This window comes from Populus euphratica, unplaced genomic scaffold, assembly GCF_000495115.2.
Source record: "Populus euphratica unplaced genomic scaffold, PopEup_1.0 scaffold19.1, whole genome shotgun sequence".
Taxonomy (NCBI): Eukaryota; Viridiplantae; Streptophyta; class Magnoliopsida; order Malpighiales; family Salicaceae; genus Populus; species Populus euphratica.
In genome coordinates, this window is record NW_011499853.1 from 75,702 (window position 1) to 98,542 (window position 22,841).

Below are 22,841 nucleotides of genomic sequence, written 5' to 3' on the forward strand. Positions count from 1 at the left end.
TTAATTTTATCCCTCATCAACTTGTTCACCTATAAAATTATGCCTTATACTTTTGATCGGTATTTATTTTATTTAAAATAATTCATAAAATTTGATTTAGTTTCAATCTCATTATTTTTTAATTTTTTTATTTACTAGGTTCGATCTTTATTCTTTTAATAATCTTAAAAAAATTTAAAATATTAATAAGTGATTTTTTATGACATAACTAAACACTAAAAAGTGTTTTTCAACTCAGTTTTTATGATATTATTAAACATAAAAAATAATTTATTTTTTAAAAATCTATTTTTCATATAAATTACTTTTCAAATAAAAAAATTATTTTTCAGCCAACACACCTAGCTGTGGCTTGGTACATTACATGTTTGGTAATGCAATTGAGAGATACTTTTTCCTTAGCGAAGATATTAAAATATTTTTTAAATACTTTTAATTTTGATATTTTTAATACAAAGATATCAAAATTAACAAAAAAAAAAAAATTCAAATCAGTGTCAAATTAATATTTTTCTAATTCAAGTATATTATGAGAAATATTGCATAATAACATCAAAGAATACCACGTATCTAAATAATTTATTTTTTATATTGATAAGGTTTTGCTGGATCCCAAAGCCAATGAGGCATCTCAAAAAAATGAATGAAGATTCCGTATATGCAACTCTTATCTCAAGATGTACCACACCACAACGTGAAATGTTTTTTTTTTTTTATCTTGATTAATTAACCATCCAAATTCACTTTCTCGTTCTCTATTTCCTGCCATATAAAATGAAAATAAAAAATAAATTCCAAATAAAAAAAAGAGAAATAAAAAGAGACAAAAACTAAAATACAACCTCCAGTAGCACCCTTAAAAAAAACCCACAAGAAAACGTGGCAGCCAGTCGCTCTCCACACGTGTAGCCAAAATCATGGACACGTGGGACTACTTGCCCGCTCTCACCTTCACTCTTCTGTCAGTCTTCGTTTTTTGAATGTTCAAAAAAACCACACCCCCCACACGCACACTCTCTTCGACAGTTCTAACGGGACACGCTCTCTCTCTCTTTGTTATCCGCTGTTTTCTCTCTAGGTGTTTTTTGTTCTTTCTAGAAAATGTTTCTTTTTTTATCCTTTTCTTTTAATTATTTTCAAGATCTGGTAATACTACCTGTCTTTGGAAATAAAGAAGCTGAAAAAAAATTAATTTAAGTGTTTTTTTTTTTATTTCTTAAGTTCAGTTATATGATTTTCTTGGATCCTTCCTCTCTATTTCTCGCTTGCTTCTTTGCGGGATTTCCGATCTAGATTTCTGCTGCTGCTGCTACATTGCATTGCACTGCATGTTTTTTTTTTTTTTGAGTGATAATAATGGAGAGATTTCAGCTCAGAAGGTCCAATTCCTCGCTTATTTCTCCTCTTCATAGTCATAATCTTAGCAGAGAAGGTAATTGTTTTGTCAATTTCAAGCTTAGAAATGTTGAAGTGGCTGTTTTCTTTCATTCTTCTCCTACACTTTTCTCAGCATCCAAACAAAGTCTTTTTTCATTTTTTTCCCCTTTGCTGGCCTTTTTTATATTGTTTTTTAGGAAAAAAAAAGTAATGCAAAAGAAAATCAGTTTGTTTTTACTTGTTTTTTTCTTAAGATTTTGCAGGCAGTCAAGCTAAATAATAGTCGAAATTTCGCTCATTTGAATGCATTTTTAGTCTTTGATTGAAAAATAAAATAAAATTATAGCATTTATTCTTCGGTTTTTTGCTCATCATTTTGGTTCCTGCACTAAATAACAACTAGATTGAGCTTTGGCTTTGTTTCTTTGGTTTAGTTAAAGTAAGTTTTTGATTGAATTACTTTATGACCTTTTATTTATTTATTCTATGGTGGTATTGGCATGATTATTTTGCTTGTTTCTTTTACTAACTCAATGGCTGTAACAAGCTATGATTGCAATTCTTTAAAGTGGTTTCTTTTCAATTTAGACTAATTATTATTCATATTCTATTTTGGAACTTTTATTATTATTATTAATAATAAAAAATAATCTTAGTCCTGCGCTTGCTATTTCAAGTTTGAGGACAATACCTTCTGTATATTGTGGAAATTCACAGGACGTTCTTTAACTTCGCATGCTCAGAATGACACTTCTTCGATGATTTCTTGATTGGATTAGTTAACTCTTGCAATTTTTGTGTCTTGACTCTTGCTATCCCCCCCTTCCCTTTTACTTGCAACAGCAATCCTAATGTTGTACTGGCAATTCATTTCCAGGAAACGGGCTGGTCGGAAAACCGAGAAACTTCCCAAATTTGGCCTCTGATTCTAGTTCTCAGAGCGGCGACGATCTGGTGTGTGTTGATTGATCTGCTTCTATTTATGATTTCTCCCTTTACAAAATTGATTGAAAAGCAATCCTGCCCAGCTATATGAATTAGGAATTTCACCTATGTTAGCTTTCTCTTGTATCTATTTATTACTTGTATTCATAGTTGTGATTTGAATCATTTGGCTTCTGTAGTTCACTTGTGAGTTGGGGCGGAGATCTCCAAAACAAGCAGCTGGAACACCAATAAAAAAGTTATTAGAAGAAGAGATGTCAAGAAAATCTGATTCCAAAAGAAGGTCACCGAGTGTTATTGCCAGATTGATGGGCCTTGATGGGTTACCACCGCAGCAATCTTCTCATAAACAACAAAAGAAGTCCTTGGAGAACTACACACAAAGGATGGTATTGACAGAGAAAGCTCAAAGAAACAATGCCTCGTATGGTCGGCGGTCATCCAGAAAAAGCTCGAAGGATGAGCAAGAATTTAAAGATGTATTTGAAGTTTTAGACCCATCAAAGATAGATAGTAGTAGTTACTCGTCACGGGGAACTGCACACTCAAAGCTCTCAGCGGCAGAGATGGCATTCATTCAGCAGAAATTCATGGATGCTAAACGGCTTTCAACTGATGAAAAGCTTCAGAATTCAAGGGAATTTCATGATGCTATTGAGGATCTGGACTCCAACAAGGATCTTTTGCTGAAATACCTTCAGCAGCCAGATTCCCTGTTCACAAAGCATCTGCATGATCTACAAGGTGTCCCTACACAATCCCATTGTGGTCAGACTCGCATATCAGCTATGAAGCCATCACATCCTCCACACTGTGGGAGCAGTGGCCTAGGCTCCAATGTAGAGAGGCAAACTGCATTGAAGAATCGAAGAAATTCCCATGTTGATCCTGCTAGCCACTCTCATGGCAAGCATGGAGCTCAAAACCCAGTCGAGTTGTCAAAAATTCAACCGGATCAAAAAGACGAGTCCGCCATTCTCCCTACAAGGATTGTTGTTCTGAAACCAAATCTTGGGAGAACGCAGAATTCTACAAAAAATACTTCATCACCTCAATATTCTCGTGCTTCACCTTTAGATTGTAGGCAACACACCGAACCTCCTGGTATCAAGAACAGGGAGGTGGTGTCATATGGAAAGAAAAAGTTTCCTGATGATGCAGGGCCCTCAAGGTATAAGTCTAGAGAATCTAGAGAAATCGCAAAGGAAATAACTAGGCAAATGAGGGAAAGTTTTGGCAACGGCTCCATGAGTTTTTCAACACCTGCTTTTATAGGGTATGCAAGGGATGAGAGTTCGCCAGACATGTCTGAAAATGAGTCTGCAAATGAATCAGAGGAGACAACAGTGACTTCCAGAAATTCCGTTGATTGGAGCAACCGATACAGACCTTCATCATCATGCTCTACCGAGTCATCAGTGAGCAGAGAGGCCAGGAAGAGACTTTCAGAGAGGTGGAAAATGACTCATAAGTCTGTGGACATGGGAATCGTTAGTCGTAGCAACACACTAGGTGAAATGCTTGCTATCCCAGATTTGGAAACAAGGTCGGGAAATTCAGATGCAATGATCTGCAAAAAAGTATTTAGTGATAAAGGTGATCGCAAACATGGAGCAGTTAGGAGGGATGAACCTTTGGGTATTAGCAGCAGGGAAGGCTGGAAGGATGTTGGTGCCGGAAATCTATCTAGATCAAGGTCTGTGCCTGCTACATCTACTGTTATCAGCAGTCCTAGACTAGGCATGCGCCATGAAAATGTATGCCATGACAGATATATAATCCCAAAGCAATTGATCCAGCAGGAAAGAAACAGAACAATAAAAGGCAATTTCAGTAAGAGAGAATGTTCACCTTCTAGAAATTCCAGATCCCCTACTAAGAATTCTCACATGTCTAGCTGCTCATATAGAAATCACAGTGACACTTTCCAGGAAGTTAATTTTGGTTTGGATCAAGTGCAGAGCGAGATCGCAGAAGATGATTCACTTGAACAAATTTGTACAGTTTCTGAGACACCAGATTCTATTGTCACAGATACAAGTTTAGTTGTTGAAAATGCGGTGGATGTGGCAATTGAGAACAAAGCCATGCCTTCGATGCCTATTAACCAAGAATCATCAACTTATATGTTGGTAAAAGGCGATTCCTCTACTAGTGATCTGGAAGTTTTAAGTTCACAGGTACGGTTCTTATCTTTAATGGATGACCTTTGTGCATGCTGGCATATTATGAGCACTGTAGATAGAAACTTCGAGCTATAGGGTGTTCTTCCTATCAAATCCCAATGTTAAGGAAAGGAGAATTTTGCCTGTTTATTTTCTTCTCTTTCCTAATAATTTTCTACTGCAGTTCAGAAAATCAGTCAGTCAGATGCGTATGGTTTTTGACTCGTGACGTCTGACTTAAACGTTTGATTTTCCCTTAGATTGGAGTTTCAGTTCGTGGAATTATATCAATATTAGTTTTAAAAGTAGATTTTTAAATATTCGAACAGCTATGTGTTTCTTTTCTTATATTATACTCATGCCAAGATTGCATTCTTTAATATTTTGTTTCAGAAAAAAAGTTCATTTTTTCTCCTACTATGTGTTTCCTTGAGCAATACCAATCATTTGCTATGGCCATTAATCTAATTCAGCTGCAAGCTCAATATAGAAGCTACCTGGCTTCTCATTTCAGTAAATTTTCTTGTTTGATAATTTGGACACCTTTATGTCAGATAACTTTCTCGCACTGTCTGTAGAGGCAATTGTGGTTAAGCGCATGTGTTGTGTCACAAAGTGCTTTTTGAACAATTCAAATATGATTCTGTCTTTGAGATATCTTTAAATTAGATGACAGAATCCTGGTGCTCTTGCGTTAGTATATATCTATAGAGATACAAACACTCAAGCATGCACATCTCTTCCCTACTTTCTAGGATATATATGTTTAACATTTGCTTCTTTCCTGAAAGCTCGAAGTATATTTTCTTTCAAGTGTGTCTTTAGTTGAATGATCCAAAACAATTTGGTGCTGGTTTAATTGACCTCCTCTGTTGTATATATATAATGAAATGGATACTTCAATTCTACATAGTGAACAGTTAATCTCAGCACTTGTTGGTGTTTCAGAAACCATCAAATGGGCCATCCGATAAAGGTTCAGTTTCCATGCAGCAACCTGTAGCCAAAGTAGAATCTCCAGCATGCTCGAAGGAGGCTGATCAACCCAGTCCTGTCTCTGTTCTTGAAACTCCTTTTCCAGACGACCTGTCATCTGGTTCTGAGTGCTTTGAGAGTCTCAGCGCTGACCTGAATGGTAATCTTGAAAAACTGTTTAGCTTGTTAATTCTTCATTCATTGGTTGGTCTCCACCCGGGATTTGAATCATTGCATTTGAATTGTTCAGTTTGCTTTTTCATTGTAATTAATATTTGTTTGCATTTTTCATGACTCCACTTGGAGTTTCTGAGCACAAGTTTTTATTTAGTATGTTGTTGCTGAAAGAATAACAATGAGGGGACAAAATCATTCTATTACTCCGAGTATAAATGTTTTGAAATCTTAAATAATGAGGTTTTTGTTGATTTAATATGCTAAGACCAGTCATTCTTTGTCTTCATTGGTTTGTGGTTTCGCCACTATAGATAAACCAGTATCTTTCTCGTAAATACTGCATTCTCGAGTGAGACCAAAAATGGTGTTGATTTTGAGAGAGAAAAATCTTCTGCTGCAAAAATTCAGCCATTGATGGGAATTTACGTTTTCATTCCTATTATTGCTGCCTTGTTTAAATTTTTTCCCCTTCCTGTAGGACTTCGGATGCAGCTTCAACTACTTAGGTTGGAGTCAGAAGCATATGAGGAAGGACCCATGCTCATCTCAAGTGATGAAGATGCCGAGGAGGGCCCTGTTGGATTTACAGAAGAGAGACAAATAGCTGCCGAGAGCAAGGAATTTTCCTACATAGTAGATGTATGTTTAGGCTCTGGTATTAATGATGCTGATCTCGATACTTTTCTGAGAACATTGCACTCCCCAGAATGCCCTGTCAACCCCTTGATATTTGAAGAACTTGAGAAGAAGTACTGTAATCATGCATCCTGGCCAAGGTCTGAAAGGAGGCTGCTGTTTGACCGTCTAAACATAGCCCTTCTGATGATTTACCAGCAACATGCAAATTCACACCCGTGGGTGAGGTCTGCAACTATGATTAATCCCAAGTGGATAAAAAATGGACTCAAGGATTGTCTTCGCAAATTGATTGGTAGCCAAGTTACAACAGCTAACGAGGACGTCGCAGCGGACAAGATACTGGAAGGGGAATCGCCGTGGTTGGATGTGAGGGAGGACGTTGATGTAATAGGTAGGGAAATTGAGAGGCTATTGACAGAAGAGTTAGTAAGAGAGCTAGTAGCAGTGTAGGCACACGAGTTCCTTTGGATTTAGGAGGGTAACGTATACTACGGAAATGTAGGAATGAAATCATCATTTCCTTAGATGATGAATAAATTGATGAACTCCTCTTTGCATAGAAAACAAAACCCCCATCGCAGATTTAGAGAAGTAAAGCAAAATGAACTCGAGTCCTGAGTTTCCATGATTGGTTAGCCGCCCGGCATCGACCTAGGTGCCCTAACGTAGTCGTCGTTTTAACTGCGTAGGCTCAAGCCTGCTCAAAATTTTTAGTTCTTTAGAACTTAACATTTAATGATTTTGTGTAGGTAATTTTTAAAATGTGTTTTACTTAAAAATATATTGAAATAATATTTTTTATTTTTAAAAATTTATTTCTGACACTAAAACGTCAAAAGTTAATTTTGATTTGCTAATTTTCAATTATGTTTGAGCAAATATTATTCAAGGGAGCAAAAGAATCAAATAAATGTAAATACTGCTAAAATTATTTTAAAATAACGATTGGATCTCAATTTTTTTATTGATAAAATCATCTCTAGCACTTCATTTTCTGTGTGTGTTTTATATTATCTTTTTCACCAATAGTGAATGCTAAAATATTTCTTTTAATAAAAAAATTATTTGAAATTTTATTTTATGCTTATGAGTACTGAGTTTTCATAGATCACTTCCTATTTGCTTAAACAGTACGTAAATCTTGATTTGATTTGTTATGATTCATCATAATCTAACTTTCTGTAGAAAAGAATTATAAGCATATATATAAATGTGTGCGTGTGCGTGTGTGTGTGGAGTGGAACTTCCAAGGCCCAAAGGTGGTGTACAAATCCAGTGTGCGGGTTAGAGCATCATTTTCAATTTCATAAAACGCATCTCGGCATATGTATTTCCTAGCCCATTGGCACATATTAGGCCTCAGAAAGAGTAAATTATTTTTTTAAAATATATAAAAAAATCAATGAATTTACCAATCAGGATGACAAGAAAAACTTATAGGAATATTTATGAAAATAAAAAAAATTAAAATACCTTACTAACTTAATATTAAATAATAAAATTAATTTTAAAAAGAAAAACCATGTGAATTCGAGTTAACTAACCAATCTCGCAGTATAAGTCATGAACGTCATCAAATTCAATAATTTTTTTATCTAATAAATTATTTTTATTTAAAAAAGATTTTTTTATATGAATTATTTTTTTAAAAAAATAAAAACCATGATTGGTGCATGAGATTCAGATAGAAAAGGTATGTTATTGATAACAAAAAGTCATATCGCAAAACATAAATAGTGAAATTATATTTATTTAAATTAAGGGACAAAAAATACATTCAACCAAAAAAAATAGATTAGATGTTGTGGCTTCACATGTTTAACTTGCAATCCAGGTTAAGAACTTAATCTGGTTCTATATTTTTTATAAATTTATAGTTAATCTAAATATACTAAAAAAATTAAAAATAAAAAGAGCCCATAAATAGTCCAATCCTCTAGGCTTGTGAAAAGGTAAAAACACAAGTGCATAGGGCTTTAAATCCATGCCTTCAATTGTACCTATGGTCTTTTATTTATTAAAAAAAATAGATAACTTGTTATATGCTTTTATTTATTTTTTTAAAAAGACAGATGACATGTCATATGCGAACCTAAAATTTAGCTACCATCCATTGGAGTTGATGAAAAATCGAGCCTATGAGTTTTTCATCCAAAAAAATTATTTTAACCCGAAAACACCATACATACACTCTTGAAGCATAAAAAAACCAACATATCAATCTAATAAACAAAAAAAAGTCCAAATCATAATATTATCCGAATATAATTTCTCATTCTTGACTTAGTTCTAGTGTTTTAGGCAATATTAATGCTTAAAATAACCACTATAAAACTCCAATCATCAAATGAATTTTGTTGATATCAATTTCAACCATTTTGATGGTTAACATATGTGTCAACAATGACTTTATCTTTTTAATTTATATTCCAATGACTCTTTATCTCTCTCATCTCATAAAAAAAAAATAACTAAAAAAAGGAGGAAAATGAAGTTTGGTATAAAGTTGAAATTTTTGACAACTAAAGGGACCAATCATTTATTAACTAAAATGATAGGGGATCAAACTAATATATTTAGATAAAATTTGAAGTTGTCACATTTTTTCTCCATGTTTTTCACTTTGGTCCTTTATGTCTTAACTTCACCTTATGTTAAAAAAAGATGTGTTTGGCTATTAATTTGGGCTAAAAAAGGCTAAATCATGCAAAAAAATAATAATAATCAAGGAATAAATTAAAAAATTAAAAAAATTAATTATTCCAATTCATGGTGATTTGTGAGCATTATCACAATGCAACATCAAGAGTAAAATAATCACATGACTTAGTCTTTTTATAAACGATTTCTAACTTTCTAAATAATATAAGATAGTTTAATTTGCAATAGAGGAAAAAATGAATAAATTGGAAGAACTCTAATTTTTTATTCTTCAATTATGAAAGCTAAATAATTATTACAAATGGTGTATTTATGAATTGGATTGCCAACATGATTACCATTATATTTTTTCAATAATTACAAAATGATTAGATGATTAAACAAATGTTTTGTTTAAAATCATGCAAACATATTAAAAAATGATAATCTTGTAATCATTACAAAAATATAGTATATATACTAAGCAAATATATAAATTTGTAAAAGATATAGGAAAAATAATGTACTTGTTGAAATCCTTAAAAAATATCCAATATAAAAATTTTGTTCTTGTCAATGAGGAATCATCTATCTTTAAAGTTTATTTTATTATTCATTATATAGTGCAAAAAAACTAATTTCAATAAGCCTCATAAGGTTTCAATGAACTCAAAGAAATTATACTTAATATTTTACCACAAAGATCAAATCTAAATTCTATAGTAAAAAAATATGTAAAAGAACACATCTAAGAAAAAACCAACAATAAAGGGATAAAATAACTCAAGAGATTTCTCAATCCATTTTCACCCACCTAAGACATGTATTTACAAGACTTGAGAAACAAAACTTTAATTACTTATAATTTATGAATCTTTAAAACTCATTGTTAATGAATTACTCATAATTTATGAATATTTATTAATCATGATAAATGTTTGTAGTTCATCAATTATTTATAACTCATGAAGTTTCATAGATATATTTATTGTTATCATATAATTAATATATGATTTAAGTACTAAACATTTTATAAACTAAAATAAATTATTGATTAAACAGGGACTTAATAGTAAAATATTTTTCAGTAATCAAATCCAAGCTTAAACTCATGAGCCCACTACCTAATCCAAAGAGCTATTTTGAGCTTGAAACTTTTAATATTTCAAGTTTTTTTAAAAATAATTTATTATTTATCTTTAATTAATTTTTAAAAACATGTTTATATTCCATGTTAAATTATTAATGTTGGATTATGAAATCCAACATGATTTTAACCCTAAATACGAGTGAATCTCACATTTAATTTGGTCTTAAAAAGCTCATTATATATTTTTGTAAAGCCAATTCCAACAACTCCCTCCATGAATAGAAATTGACTAGCCAATATGAAAATTCAATGAATTCATAAAGACATATTAATTAATTACTGCATTAGGAAAGGTAACTTTCAACTTTGAATTTTTCTTAGTACTTTATCTATAATGCATACTTACCATATAATGCATACTTACCATTGTATATATTACTCTATACCTTTTTAATTGTAGACTAATTGTTGCAATGCATATAAATTGTTGGTACTAGTTTTGACCAACATGAAATATAAGAGTTTTATTAAGAATAAACTTATCTTGATTTTATATCTCGGATCATGAATTCAGTGAGTTTACTAAGATTGACTTAGATTTTTTTTTTATTTTAGTTTTTTTAATTTTATTTTGCATTGTCAACACTTAATTCATTTGAATTAAGCTTCATGATTTTATTTAATTTTTTTTAATAGATTTATCTTGATTTCACAACTAAATCATAGATTTGATTTGTTAGCTTAGATAAACTTGAGTTTTTTTTTTTATTTTTTTTTTTAATTTTGTTATTCAATATTTTATTTGCTAAAAATTAAGATTCATATTTTTTTTTATTTTACTTTTTATGTGATCATTTCATTATCATTTAATTTTTATTTTGTTAATAAATAAGTTCATTAAAACCTTTTAAAAATATTGAAAAGATTTATTACCAAGCATTTCTTTTTGTATTAAATCATCATTAATTTCTTTTTTACTTTATTGTTGTCGTGCTTTTTTTGCATCTCTTTAACTTCTTTTTTTTATGCTAGGAAAAAATTAGTTTGGCTGGCAATGCAGTGGACTATATATTTGGTGAAGTTCTAATAAATAATTTATATTATTCTTTATAAATCTCACTTGTCATTCTTATAAACTATTTTCACCTTAAATCATTCATTGATTAAATTACAAAAGGAGAGGAAAATAACACATTGGAACACACGGGCATACAATATTCAATCGATGAGAACAAAAATAATTGCTATAAATAATGCTTGGTTTGCTAACACGATTGCCAGGACGTTGCATTAGCACTCAACTATATAGCACAATATTCGGGCCCTCATTAATTACCCCCGATTTAAAATGATGGCGGTGAAGGTATCTCGGAAGGAGACTGGTCTTTAGAGGGTCCAGTACTGGCAGGCCTGGGAGACGGTGGTGGCGGGCTAGCAAAGAAAATGGCACCCTTGGGGATTAGGGGTGGTGGCGGGCTAGCAAAGAAAATAGCACCCTTGGGGATTGGGGGTGGTGGCGGGCTAGCAAAGAAAATAGCACCCTTGGGGACAAGGGGTGGTGGTGGGCTATGTAGATGGTAAACGGGAATTCTGTTGAGGAATGAAGATTGTTGCTGGCTAGAAAGATCACTGGCAACCTTTAAAGACGGGCTAGAAAAAACATTGGCACCCTTGGCAGGTGGTGGCGGTGGGCCGTGTATATGGTAAAAGGGTATTCCGTTTAGGGATTGGGATGTTTGCTGGCTAAGTAGTGGCCTGGCATTCGTGGGAGAGAAGGCAAAGCCCGTCCTGGTAAGCAAAACCATTAAGGCGATGAGTAATGGTTTCATGGCACCTTCCACCACCAAGTCTACCATTCTTTTCTGTTTCTTTCCGTCGTTCAGTCCTTGATGCATTCTTAAATACGAGTCCGCCTCCTAACTAAAGGTGGAGGCATATCTGGTTTTAATACTAAATAACATGTAAATCGATAGAACTACAGAATTGACTGGTTTGAAAGATTTGAGATATCTTAGCCTTTAATTTCTCTTTTTAAGTTGCCTTTTATTGTCTTCGATTTTGATGCCATCACTACAAAATCTTGATACGGACATGGAGACCACGCCAAGTGGGATCCAGATACATTCATCTAGAAAGAAATAGTGTGCTCACGTCATGTATTGGGATAGTTCTCAGAATTTATTTTTATTTTAGTTTTTTTAATAGGTATTTTTGGACATGGTAGCTATTTAAATTATAGAAACATATAGTTTGTTTGGCAGATTTTCCTTTTGTTATTCATGTGTCTTTTTTTTTCTTTTTTTGAGAAAAAATGTGTTTAGTTTATTAATAACATGTTTTTTTGAATAAAAAGTAGGACAATTAAAGTAAAAATTTATAAAAATATTAATAATTTAAATTAAGTAAAAATGTATCTCTTCAGTTAAAACTTCTTCTTTTGTATTCATGTCTTTCTCTCTCTGTCTTTTTTTTTTAAATGTAAACATGTTTTTATTTATTTATTATAAGCATTGTTTTTTAAATAGAAACCTAACCTGGTCTGAAAGGAAAGTTTTAAAAAAAATTATGAAATTAACCTGGTAAAATAAGTATTTTATTCTTATTGAATATTTATTAATATACTTCTTAAAATAAAATTACATACAATGTTCATATCAATTTATAAATTAATTGTTCATAATACCATAAAAGCTATAATCAATTTGAAAACTATGATAAAATGGGAAAATTTTTAAAAATCATTTTAATAAAGTTTATTTTAGTGAGTTTTATTCTAAAAAAAAAAAACTAAAGGGGCATTTAAAAATAAGACCAGGTGCCTAGATCTAATGGATGTAAAATAATAATAATGATAATACAATCACTACAAGAGGTGGTAGTGGAAAAGGAGTGGCAATGGTGGTGGAGGAATAATAATAATAATAATAATTATAATAAATATTTTATTTATTTTTTTAATAATACATCATTACCTCTATCAATGGTGGTTGGTGAAGAATTTAAATACAGTGATGACTGTAGAGGTAGTTAATATACAACGACAAAGAAATGTTATGTAATTCTTTTGAGAGAAAAAAAAGAGGGTTAATGGCTCAATTTGTCCTTATATGATGAGATTTCTAGAGAGATTTCTTTAATTTGCGCATGAAATGCAAGTAATTGAAAAGATTTTTCCGGTTTGGTAAAATAGAGTTTAGTTTTATTGTTAAGAAATAAATGAAACTTTGAGGACCAAACTAAACACTCAAACAAAAAAAAAATGCTCTTTTTATATCTTTAATGTACATAAGGTGTTTTTAAAAATGAGCCCCCCGAATTCTTTTGTTTTTTTTTTTTGATCCCTTTAGTTTTTGCATTTTAAATTTTAATCCAATAATTTATTTTATTTATATCTCAGTTCTATTTAATTTTTTTTAAAAAAAGAATGTTCCTAAAAACAGTGCAAGTTAATGAGTTTTATTTAATAAAAAAAATTTTATTGATGTATTTTTTATTTTTATCTTGCAGAAAAAATAAATCAGAGTTTGAAATTATTTTTTAAATCAAAGTGAATTTTTGGATTTTTAACCAATTAAAGATTGGTTAAAGAATTGTTTAGAAATGTGATAATAATTATTTTTTTAAAGTGTTTTTCATTTATAAATATATTAAAATATTTTTTTATTTTTTTAAAAATAGTTTTAACATTAGCATATAAAAATAATTTGAAAATACTACTTTTTTTAATTTGAAGCAAAAAAAAACATTAATATTTTCCAACAATTCTTTTAGAATGTAAAAATAAAGGCACCAGATTAGATATAAGTTTTTTTTGGATTTCTTATTTAAGATGAAAAAAAAGTTGAAAACTAATTTTTTTTTTTTATCAAAGATGTGGAGTTTTGACTTTCCATCATAACAGCAGAGGAGTGTCTTCAACTTTGGTTTTTAAAAAGAGTAAATGATTTATTGTTGGCGCACTTGAAATAAAAAATAAAAAGATAGCGAGGAACGCGAGCCTGACCTTTCACGCGCTCCCGGCGTCTGGTCTTTGTTTTTTTTTTTTTGAAAAAAAAGGTCAGGTGTGCTATCCTACCAAATTTTTTATGCCGTGATTAAAGGCCTCAAGTTCAAAGTACAAATTGGGCTGGAGGTGGTATTTCACTGTGCGGCGGGTCTTTACAATGAAAGAGAGTATAACGTTTAAAAAAATAATAAAAAAACTTTACCTTAATATATTTTTAAATAAAAAAGATTTTAAAAAACACCTATACACTGCTTTATAATAGACTAGCATCCGCGTGGGAGAAGGCAGAGCCACTAATGGCAGCAAAACCACTTCAATGCATCTTGAACGGTTTTACGAAGTTCTGTCTCAAGGCTAAAATCGGAATTTAACCACACAAAAAAGAGAGGCTAAAATCTGAACACTTCAATGGGCCAAAGCCCATAACCATCTTTCTGCTCCGAACACTCAATTAGCATTAACCGACAAAAAAATAAAATGTCACAAACGCATTAGTGAGCCAAAGCCCATTATACAAACAAGCAAGGGTTCCTAAGCCCAAAGTGTAAAAACCGAGAGATGTAGAGGCTGAACCCGAGCCGAGCCATTCACGATGAACAGCATCAATTCCTTCGACACCATTCACGCACATAAATAACACTGAATAGTTGTAAAATGCCCCGGATTGGAGTTCCATTGTCAAAATAATGGTGATATTAGAGGATTACTATGGAATAATAATAAAATAATAATTATATTTATTAAGATTTAAATATGCTAATCAAGTAACCAATATTATTAATAAGGATTTTTCCATCAATCAAGCAATGTTCACTTCTTTTTATTTATAATTTTTTATAGCATGATCCTCTCCTTAGCCTTAAATATTTTTAATTTTGTATATTATCCTTCTTTAGATTAAGATACAGTCTTATATTTTTAGTTCATCTTTCCTCGTATAAATATATGTTCTTGCGTGTTTTTATTTAGAATATTTTCTAATCCAATTTCATATTAATACTGATAAACCGATGGTGCATATAATAACACCAATGGTGGTGACAAGCGACGCAAAGCAAAGATCTATGAATGATGAAAGAATACAAGAAATAGTTAAAAAAACATCCGAATAACAATCTTAAACTAAGAAAAACATTAGACAGATTGAAAAAACATCATTAAAAAAACATTAGATCCTGCAGTAAAAAGACAATATTTATAGCAGGACGAAGAGGATAAAAAAATAAAAATTGTTACCACTTGTAGCAGTGGTTAAGAAAAAACTAAAGATACTCTGAGAATCCCAAAAAGAAGAGGAGAAAACGTCAGAAGGATCCCCTTGTTATTTACTAATATCATATACTCCTGCCATTAATAGTTTTTCAAATGAAGAAGCATCCGGCATGTTTTCTTTTGTAAATTACTTGTGCCCCTGACATCTGAAAATTTTGATGTCAACGTGGCAATTATAAGAAGAAATGTCACCGGGAAGCAATAGAAACTGGATCTAAAAATGGGCCAGTGCTTGCTTTACTTTGAGGGAAAAAAAAAAAAAAAAACTGAGGGCAACGACTGTGATTTGTGAGCATAGCTGAGAAGTTTTTTTAGTTTATTCCAATATTGCCATAAAAACTCCATTTTTTTTTTTACCATGCAGGAACAAATCAGGCCCGAGAATATATCTTGAAAAGTGAACCAGATGACCCCTCCTCATTTGATATTCACTAACTTCAAAGCAAAAAAAGATTCGGGTACAGTTACTCATGCTAAGTCTTGCATTAACACTAAATTAAGCATCTAATCGCACTTAGATGGCCAATTTTCGCTCACACACCCTTGCGAGTATATTATTTCTTGCTCCCTTCTGTGTTATTTGAGGCAGCGGCTGGGGCTGTAGACGTCCAGAACTGAGCGCTCTTTATCTTTGACACACTCGCCAGGACACCTAATGGGGTTACATCTCCAACAATTGTGACTTTCTTGGCTGCAAAATCTATGCTGAAAGACGTCACACCTGTGTGTGTACACATGATCAATGCCGATGTAAATCAAAACACCTTAATCTGAATAAACTATCACTTAGTTCTAATTTAACGATCCAAAAGCCATCTTTCAGAGTAAAAACAATAATTGATATTGGAATCCAAACGAAGACATGGCTGTTGAATTGGCTGAACGAAACGCACAGTCCTGGGCTCGTAAGTTGACCCCATATGTAACATGTTGGCTAGTACAGGACCTCATACAAAATTTCTTTAATTTGAAACAGGGTACTCCAAATAAGTTAAATCAAATTAATGACCTCCCTCCCTCTCTTTCTTTCTCTCTTATTGGTGTTTGCCACGAATACATAAAAGAAAACAAATTAGGGTGTTTTTGGAATAGAAGACAGAGAGCGTATAGAGACACTTCCTGAGAAATAATGACGTCTGAAAGAGAAAGAGACAAAGATGAGATAAAATTGGATGTCAAGTCATTAATTCATGTCACATGGGCATACCTTCCATCCTGGACAGATGTTTCCTCACTTTTCCTTCGCAGCCTCTGCAGTGTAGTGACACTCTCAAAACCACAACCTGAAATCCAATGCATTCAGAATACAACTAATGAAAACTTGAAGGGTTTTACTATTTATTGATGTTATAAGAACATGATAAGCTTAACCAAAGTTAAGTGCAAACCTGATTCGGGTTTGAAGATGATGATGAAGAAGAAGATGGTTTTGAAGCAGTAGATTCGTCTTTACTTAAAGCTTGAGTATTCCTGTTGGATTCCACAGGAGCAAGCTGTGCTAAAACCGGATCATAATCGGCTAAGCCATCAAAGAATGCTGTGTCTCCCAAAAGATATCTAGACGAGCCAGGAGGGGTAATAAAATCACCAGGCTTAGCCCAGCTCCTTCTAACTATATCTTTTGGGGCATTGATATAAGTGGTTCTCTTCTTATCATCATCAATATCAGTTGGCTTGAATGAGATTTTCTTGGTCTTTTGATCATTTGGTTTTGGTTTTGGTTTTGCTTTTGTAGAGTTCGACTTCTTGTTGCTACTTTGATCACTGGCTTTATTCTTTGAAGTGCTTTTTTTGCTCTTGTGAAGTAGCTGGTAGGGGACGGGGTTGATCGGGGGTGGTTGAGAAGTACAAGGAGCTAAAGGGAGAGTTCTTGGGGTTCTTTTTTGGTCTCTGATGATGGGGTTGTAGCGATCAAGGGTCCGGCCACCAAGTTGAGTGGTGGAGGAGGAAGAAGGTTGATCCATGCTCATGCATATGGCTGGTGAAGCGTGAGACGCACAGAACACATCTATTTTCTTCATCCTTGGATGTTGATAAGATTGTATGACCTAGTTAGTGGTTTAGAGAATCTGCATTTTTGAGAGAGAAAGAGAGAGAGAGAGAGAGAGAGCGCGCGAAGAACTTCTTAAAGAAGGTTGTTTGTTCTGCTTTTATGCTTGAACAACTTGAACGATGTGGACAGTGAAGGAGAGTAACAAAAGAATCACAATTTTACTAGCTAGATTGTACGGAATTAATTATATAATACTAAAGCAGTATGGATCAAGTAGAGAAGTTTCTACACTTGCTGCACTGTAACTCTCGTGCACTAATAACCAATTGCCACATCATGAAGTGTCAAATGATTTGTATGCGATGAGTTTTTTATTTTTATTTTTGTGATAACCATGAGAACTCTTAATCAAGCAGAAATCCTTACAGAAAGTTCACCCCTATCATATCGAGCGGAGAAAAATGATCCATGCAGCAGAAACAGACACTACTAGTTTCAAATTGATCCATCACACAAACATGCCCTCAACACAGGCTTGTATCTCCATTAGTTTTGAGAATGACATAAAGGACCCACAACACAGCCATATGAGCAAGACTCCATTCTTAACGATATTACAGAACTGCATTAATTTACTAGACAATTAACCATACTGTAAACTGTAAAAGGCACGAGGAAAATAAAAGGCTCAATACATGGGCTGCTGCTGCTGCAACATTTCTATTCCTTGGAGGACAGAACAGAAAATAAGTGATCTTTAATGGATGAGAATGAGATGCAACCACCTCTTTTCTGTGGTTCTAATGGATGAAAAAGAGGCATCTTTTTGTTTTTTTTGTGTAGTAATATATTTTAGGTTCTCCAATGGCAGTGCAATTTCCCTCTCACGAAATCAGTCTTCTTGGTTATTGTGTTTACATCAAGTACTTTTACGGTTTAAGCAGAAGATTACACGAGGCCAGGAGATCCTAGATCCATTTTTAATCCCAGAAGAATCTTGTCTGTGACGTCGATGTAGCCGACAGAAATCTCTGAGCTTGATTAGCAGAGAGCTCAGGGGAAATGTACATAAAATGTGTTGTCTTCATTATAACATTATGATTTAAACAAAACTATCTTATTAGTGTAAATTAATGTATAGTCTCTCGGCCTGCGGGGCATGGCCTACAGTTTTAATGGCTATTTAATAAATTGCTCGCGGGAAGTTGCCTATGAATTCAATTTTCGGAAAGGAACAATACAACGGGTCGCATGGGTCAGAGCAACGGCAGAATACTGAGCAACAGCTAATAACTGGGCTTTAAATTTATTGAAGGAATATTTTCTTAAAAAGAAAAAAAACAAAGAGAAAGAAGGCCCACTTGATTAGTGTTAATTACAAATTTTAGTTGTTAAACTATTTACAGATAAAACGATTTGTACTTTCCTCCCCTCCATCGAAATGCATGGACATGGTGATAAAGAGAAAAGATGGACATGGCAGCCAAGAGGATGACATGGCAGACAATTAAAATCTAGGATTTTATGAGGAGGTGCAACTGTAAAGATCAAATGATTGGCAGGAATATAGATTAATTTTTTAATATTTTTAACTTGTTTTGATTTATTAATATTAAAAATAAATTTAAAAATAAAATAAAATATATATGAATAAAACAACTAGCAGAAACATCCTTCTCATTAATTGCCTCAGTGGTTGTTTAGACTTCGGATAATCTCCAAATGTCATGTTCAAAATTTCCATTCTAGTCAATTGAGTAGTTCAAACCCTTTTTTTTTTGTAAAAAAAAACATCCTGATTTACTATGATTACTTTGATGCAGTTAATTGCATGGTAGACTTATCATATTTGTTTTATTAAAACATTTTTTTTGTTATTTTATTAAATGGACTAAGATGAACCATGAAGAGAAATAATTAAAAAAAAAAAAACTGAAGGAAGAATTACTGTACATCTATTTATTATGCATAAATCCAAGATGGTTTCCTTTTTTTTTGTCCTTTGATTATTTACATTTTGACCCTTTATTTTTTTTTATTTTGTCCCTCTAGCATTGCAATTACGTGTGGGTAATAGCTTTGCGGGTTGTTTTGTCTTATCTATTTATGAATATAAACCTTGAGATGTTGAGGAAATATTTCAATGCTTGCTTGGTACTTAATTTTGTGAAATAAAATTTATTTTTAATTTTTTTTTGGCAATTAAAGTTTTGAGGATTGAATTTGAGGTATTGACAAATTTTAAGCCCCTTTAATTTTATACCTTCAAGGATTGGGTATTTTTGTCCTCATATTTTTGTTGCATTTTTTTAAAAATTGATCCTCACATGTTTTTTAGAATTGCCTTAATTATTTATTTTAAATGCCTAGATATAAGTGTCTCGCAATGTCGGTGAAGGGTCTAGTGCTTGGATGATTACAGTGCATGTGGCTTCCTCCGATGGCCAAATTTGGCCTTCTGTGGTGTCTCTCATGAGAGTTATGGTAGCTGATTGGTATAAATCAAAATTGTGAGATAAACCTCATAAATCTTAGGAGAACAAATTAAAATCTATGGTAGTTGAGATCTGCTTGTTTCTGTGTATATTTATTATAAGCCCTATAAACGTTAAAGACTTTGAATCAGTCTCTATCTGCATCAAGAATTGTTGGTCGAGTAATCTACTACTTACCTAGTTACCTTTCTCTACCATATGCAGCAACAAATTTATTTCTTAGTTTGCTGCTCACATAATCAACACATAAGTGAATAAAAGCCTAATGTGCACGAACATAATTAGTAGAAGTTACAGGCAAAAGACAGCTAGCCAGGCTCAGGGGTGTCCCATGGGAACAAAGATATCGAGGGGATAAAAAAAGGCTTCGAATAATCATGATGGGAACATTATTAAGATTCTGATGGAACATATGCTGCCAGATAGAGGAAACCATTTCGAATTTTCTTTCCCGTGGATGGAGGAGACACAAAGTCACTTTCTTTATCCTCCATTAACTCAAGTTCTCCTTCTCAGCCTCGTGGAATCGGATGCTTGTGTATGGCTTTTATCATGTTTTTCCCTCTCCTTTATATCCCTGCCGAGCTCCACTGCACAGTTTAAGAGTTGTAAGTCAAAGACGGCTATTTATTTTTAATTTTTATATGTGGTTAAAAAATAATATAAATTATATTTTAAAATTTTATTTAGCAATTTAGATTTTTAGATTGAATTGATTATTGATATGATATTAATGACATATTATTCTTAAGTTTAAATTTTATCATTTTTAGTTATTTAATAAAAATTAAGTAATACAAAAATATGAGTTTATATAAATTTTAAATTTAAAAAGTTTTTATTTAAAAAATTATATTAAAAAATAGTATAAATGTTGTAAGGCCCGACTCATCTTCTTGCAGAATATTGTATTTTATAGTTTAACCTAATTCAGTTCCCACGCTTTAAGATTCTGGTCCTAACAGTTTACATACTTCAAAACACGTCCTACAAGATTAGATAACATCCTAATTCTAGATATTTTTTTTTATATACTCTCTATTTTAAAAACAAGTTATTCTTAGTTTTGATATTATATATAAGGTTGAATCTAATTTTTTCTTATTTAATATTATTTGTTATAATTTAGCCCAACTCGACTTTTATATCTTATAATTTATTTTTGATAGTATACATGTTTCAAAAATATCCTACAAACTTAGATACCCAGATTATAGACACTTTTTTTTTAATAATGTGAGATGTTACAAGTGTTGAAGTGTTGTCTAATAAATTTAAATGACTTATTTGACATGCATACGTCAACCAACCCTCTTCTAATTGCCTACCTGTTTGGTCACCGAGTGCCTGAAGTTGTAGGGCGTTTTATTTTTTCTAGTGGAAAATAGTAGGGGCCCTTCAACACCTTTCGTTAACTTTCCTTTTCTTCATCTTTAATTCCCAACTCCTCAGTAGCTGTTACTATACAAAAGAGTACACGAAGAACGTTCTGAAAGGTCAAATGGTTTGGGGCCTTAGGGCTTCGATGATCAAGCTAAGCCGCCATCAGAGATTAGAGAAAAGCAAGAGGGACTCCGATGGCTCTTACATTGGGACAACCTCTGAGCTGTGGGTCCAATGTTGTACCTAAGCAATAATTGTACATGGCTTGAAGCTTGCGCAGATGGATAATATTCGGGGGAGGCCTTCAAGCTTTTTAGATAAAAATCTACTACTTACTACTACTGATGAATGAATGATTTGATTCGGTGGAAGAAAGAAAGAAGGAAAGTAAAAAAATAGTTGAAAAGCTGGGCACGGTCACCTTTACTCCTTCTTTCTATCTCATGGTCATTGGTCCCCGATCCGAGTGTCCCGAGTTATGACCATGACTACGGGCTCCGATCCCATATTTTTTTTTTATCTTCCGAAAAAGAAAAGCACTAGCCAACAGATCTTTTGTAGATTTCACAATTTGGGTCGGCAAAAAAGTTGCCAAGAAAAGATATGTTTGCGTCTGGAAAATTAGACTCAAAGATGTAGTAATCATATTGTCAATTAGTGGGGGTGCCATGGTTCCCACAGATAAAACAAGTCCGATGCTGTCAGTGGTGAGCCTGACCTCATCGCAGAGTTCAGATTTTTTAAGATGGATATTGTTTTTTAAAATATTTTTTATTTTAAAATATTTTAAAATAATATTTTTTATTAGTATATTAAATTAATAAAATAATATTAAAAATATTAATTTAAAATTAAAAAAAAATCAAAATTTTAAAAATGACCTTGACAAGGAACAAAAAGTGATGTATAAAATGTAGGTGATTTCTATGACTATTTAAAAGCATTCCAGTAATAAATTAAGTACTTTTATTTCTTGTACTGTAATAACTCTTTTTATCTGTAATTCTTTTAATTAATTATTTCATAATTATGATAGTTATTAATATTATAAAGAAATCACAGATGTTAAAGAAAAATAAATATTATTCACTTGTAATAACTAGATAATTACAAAATATTAAATAAAGATATTTACTTATTACAAGTAAAAAAGAAAATATTTTTCTGTAATTAACTAATTGCTTGATATTTATGATTAATTAACTGCGATTTCAATTAAAAAAAAAAGGGTTTTCGCTCTACCATAAAGGAGAAAAGAGTATTGTTGAAGACGTCAAAAAACCAATTTTAATAATTAAGTACTAAAAAGTATTTATGATTATTACACTGTAAACTTTGTTTTATTGTTCCATGAACTAAAAAGTGCTATAATTACAGTGCTTTCAAGTAAACCAAAATAAGCACCTTTGTCTCATATATTATATGAAGGTATAATATGAATGTATATATACATGCATGCATGTAAAGATTTTAAATATGGTAAACAATGTAGCTACAATTTTTCTTTCTCAAGTCGGCCTCTAAATAAAGTTTTAAATTTCAAGATGCTCTGGGACTGGAAGGGATCCATCAACCTGACAGAATATGACTGTACAGTGTTGCAATGGTCAGGACAGACGCCATAGACTAGGGTTGGATTATATAAACGACTGTAACTGTGTTTTAATTAAAATATAATTTATAT

At 32.2% G+C, this 22,841-nt stretch overlaps 3 protein-coding genes across 3 annotated transcripts; 1 reads left to right on the plus strand and 2 right to left on the minus strand.

Annotated features, from left to right (window-relative positions):
* Nucleotides 1-974: 974 nt before the first annotated feature.
* TRM19 (afadin) lies at nt 975-6,847 on the plus strand. The gene is made up of 5 exons (XM_011020949.1): nt 975-1,432; nt 2,255-2,331; nt 2,502-4,502; nt 5,436-5,622; nt 6,118-6,847. Exons 1-5 carry the CDS (start codon nt 1,357-1,359, stop codon nt 6,726-6,728), a joined length of 2,952 nt encoding a protein of 983 aa, XP_011019251.1. The 5' UTR covers nt 975-1,356; the 3' UTR covers nt 6,729-6,847.
* Nucleotides 6,848-11,202: 4,355 nt separating this feature from the next.
* LOC105122047 (leucine-rich repeat extensin-like protein 3) lies at nt 11,203-11,889 on the minus strand. Its single transcript, XM_011020950.1, has 2 exons — nt 11,656-11,889; nt 11,203-11,574 (listed from the first exon to the last, which is right to left on the minus strand). Exons 1-2 carry the CDS (start codon nt 11,862-11,864, stop codon nt 11,352-11,354), a joined length of 432 nt encoding a protein of 143 aa, XP_011019252.1. The 5' UTR covers nt 11,865-11,889; the 3' UTR covers nt 11,203-11,351.
* A 3,415-nt stretch (nt 11,890-15,304) lies between these two features.
* LOC105122048 (uncharacterized) lies at nt 15,305-17,583 on the minus strand. Its single transcript, XM_011020951.1, has 3 exons — nt 16,675-17,583; nt 16,494-16,569; nt 15,305-16,007 (listed from the first exon to the last, which is right to left on the minus strand). The coding sequence occupies exons 1-3, from the start codon at nt 17,305-17,307 to the stop codon at nt 15,841-15,843; spliced, it is 876 nt and encodes a 291-aa protein (XP_011019253.1). The 5' UTR covers nt 17,308-17,583; the 3' UTR covers nt 15,305-15,840.
* Between the last annotated feature and the right edge of the window lie 5,258 nt (nt 17,584-22,841).

Coding starts and splice junctions, on each gene's coding strand:
- LOC105122047 (XM_011020950.1), bottom strand. CDS start 11,864: ATGGTAGACTTGGTGGTGGAAGGTGCCATGAAACCATTACTCATCGCC. Junction 11,575..11,655: donor GCCAATGTTTTTTCTAGCCC/GTCTTTAAAGGT, acceptor CCATCTACATAG/CCCACCACCACCCCTTGTCC.
- LOC105122048 (XM_011020951.1), bottom strand. CDS start 17,307: ATGAAGAAAATAGATGTGTTCTGTGCGTCTCACGCTTCACCAGCCATA. Junction 16,570..16,674: donor CATCTTCAAACCCGAATCAG/GTTTGCACTTAA, acceptor ATTGGATTTCAG/GTTGTGGTTTTGAGAGTGTC. Junction 16,008..16,493: donor ACATCTGTCCAGGATGGAAG/GTATGCCCATGT, acceptor GTACACACACAG/GTGTGACGTCTTTCAGCATA.
- TRM19 (XM_011020949.1), top strand. CDS start 1,357: ATGGAGAGATTTCAGCTCAGAAGGTCCAATTCCTCGCTTATTTCTCCT. Junction 1,433..2,254: donor TCATAATCTTAGCAGAGAAG/GTAATTGTTTTG, acceptor ATTCATTTCCAG/GAAACGGGCTGGTCGGAAAA. Junction 2,332..2,501: donor CTCAGAGCGGCGACGATCTG/GTGTGTGTTGAT, acceptor TGGCTTCTGTAG/TTCACTTGTGAGTTGGGGCG.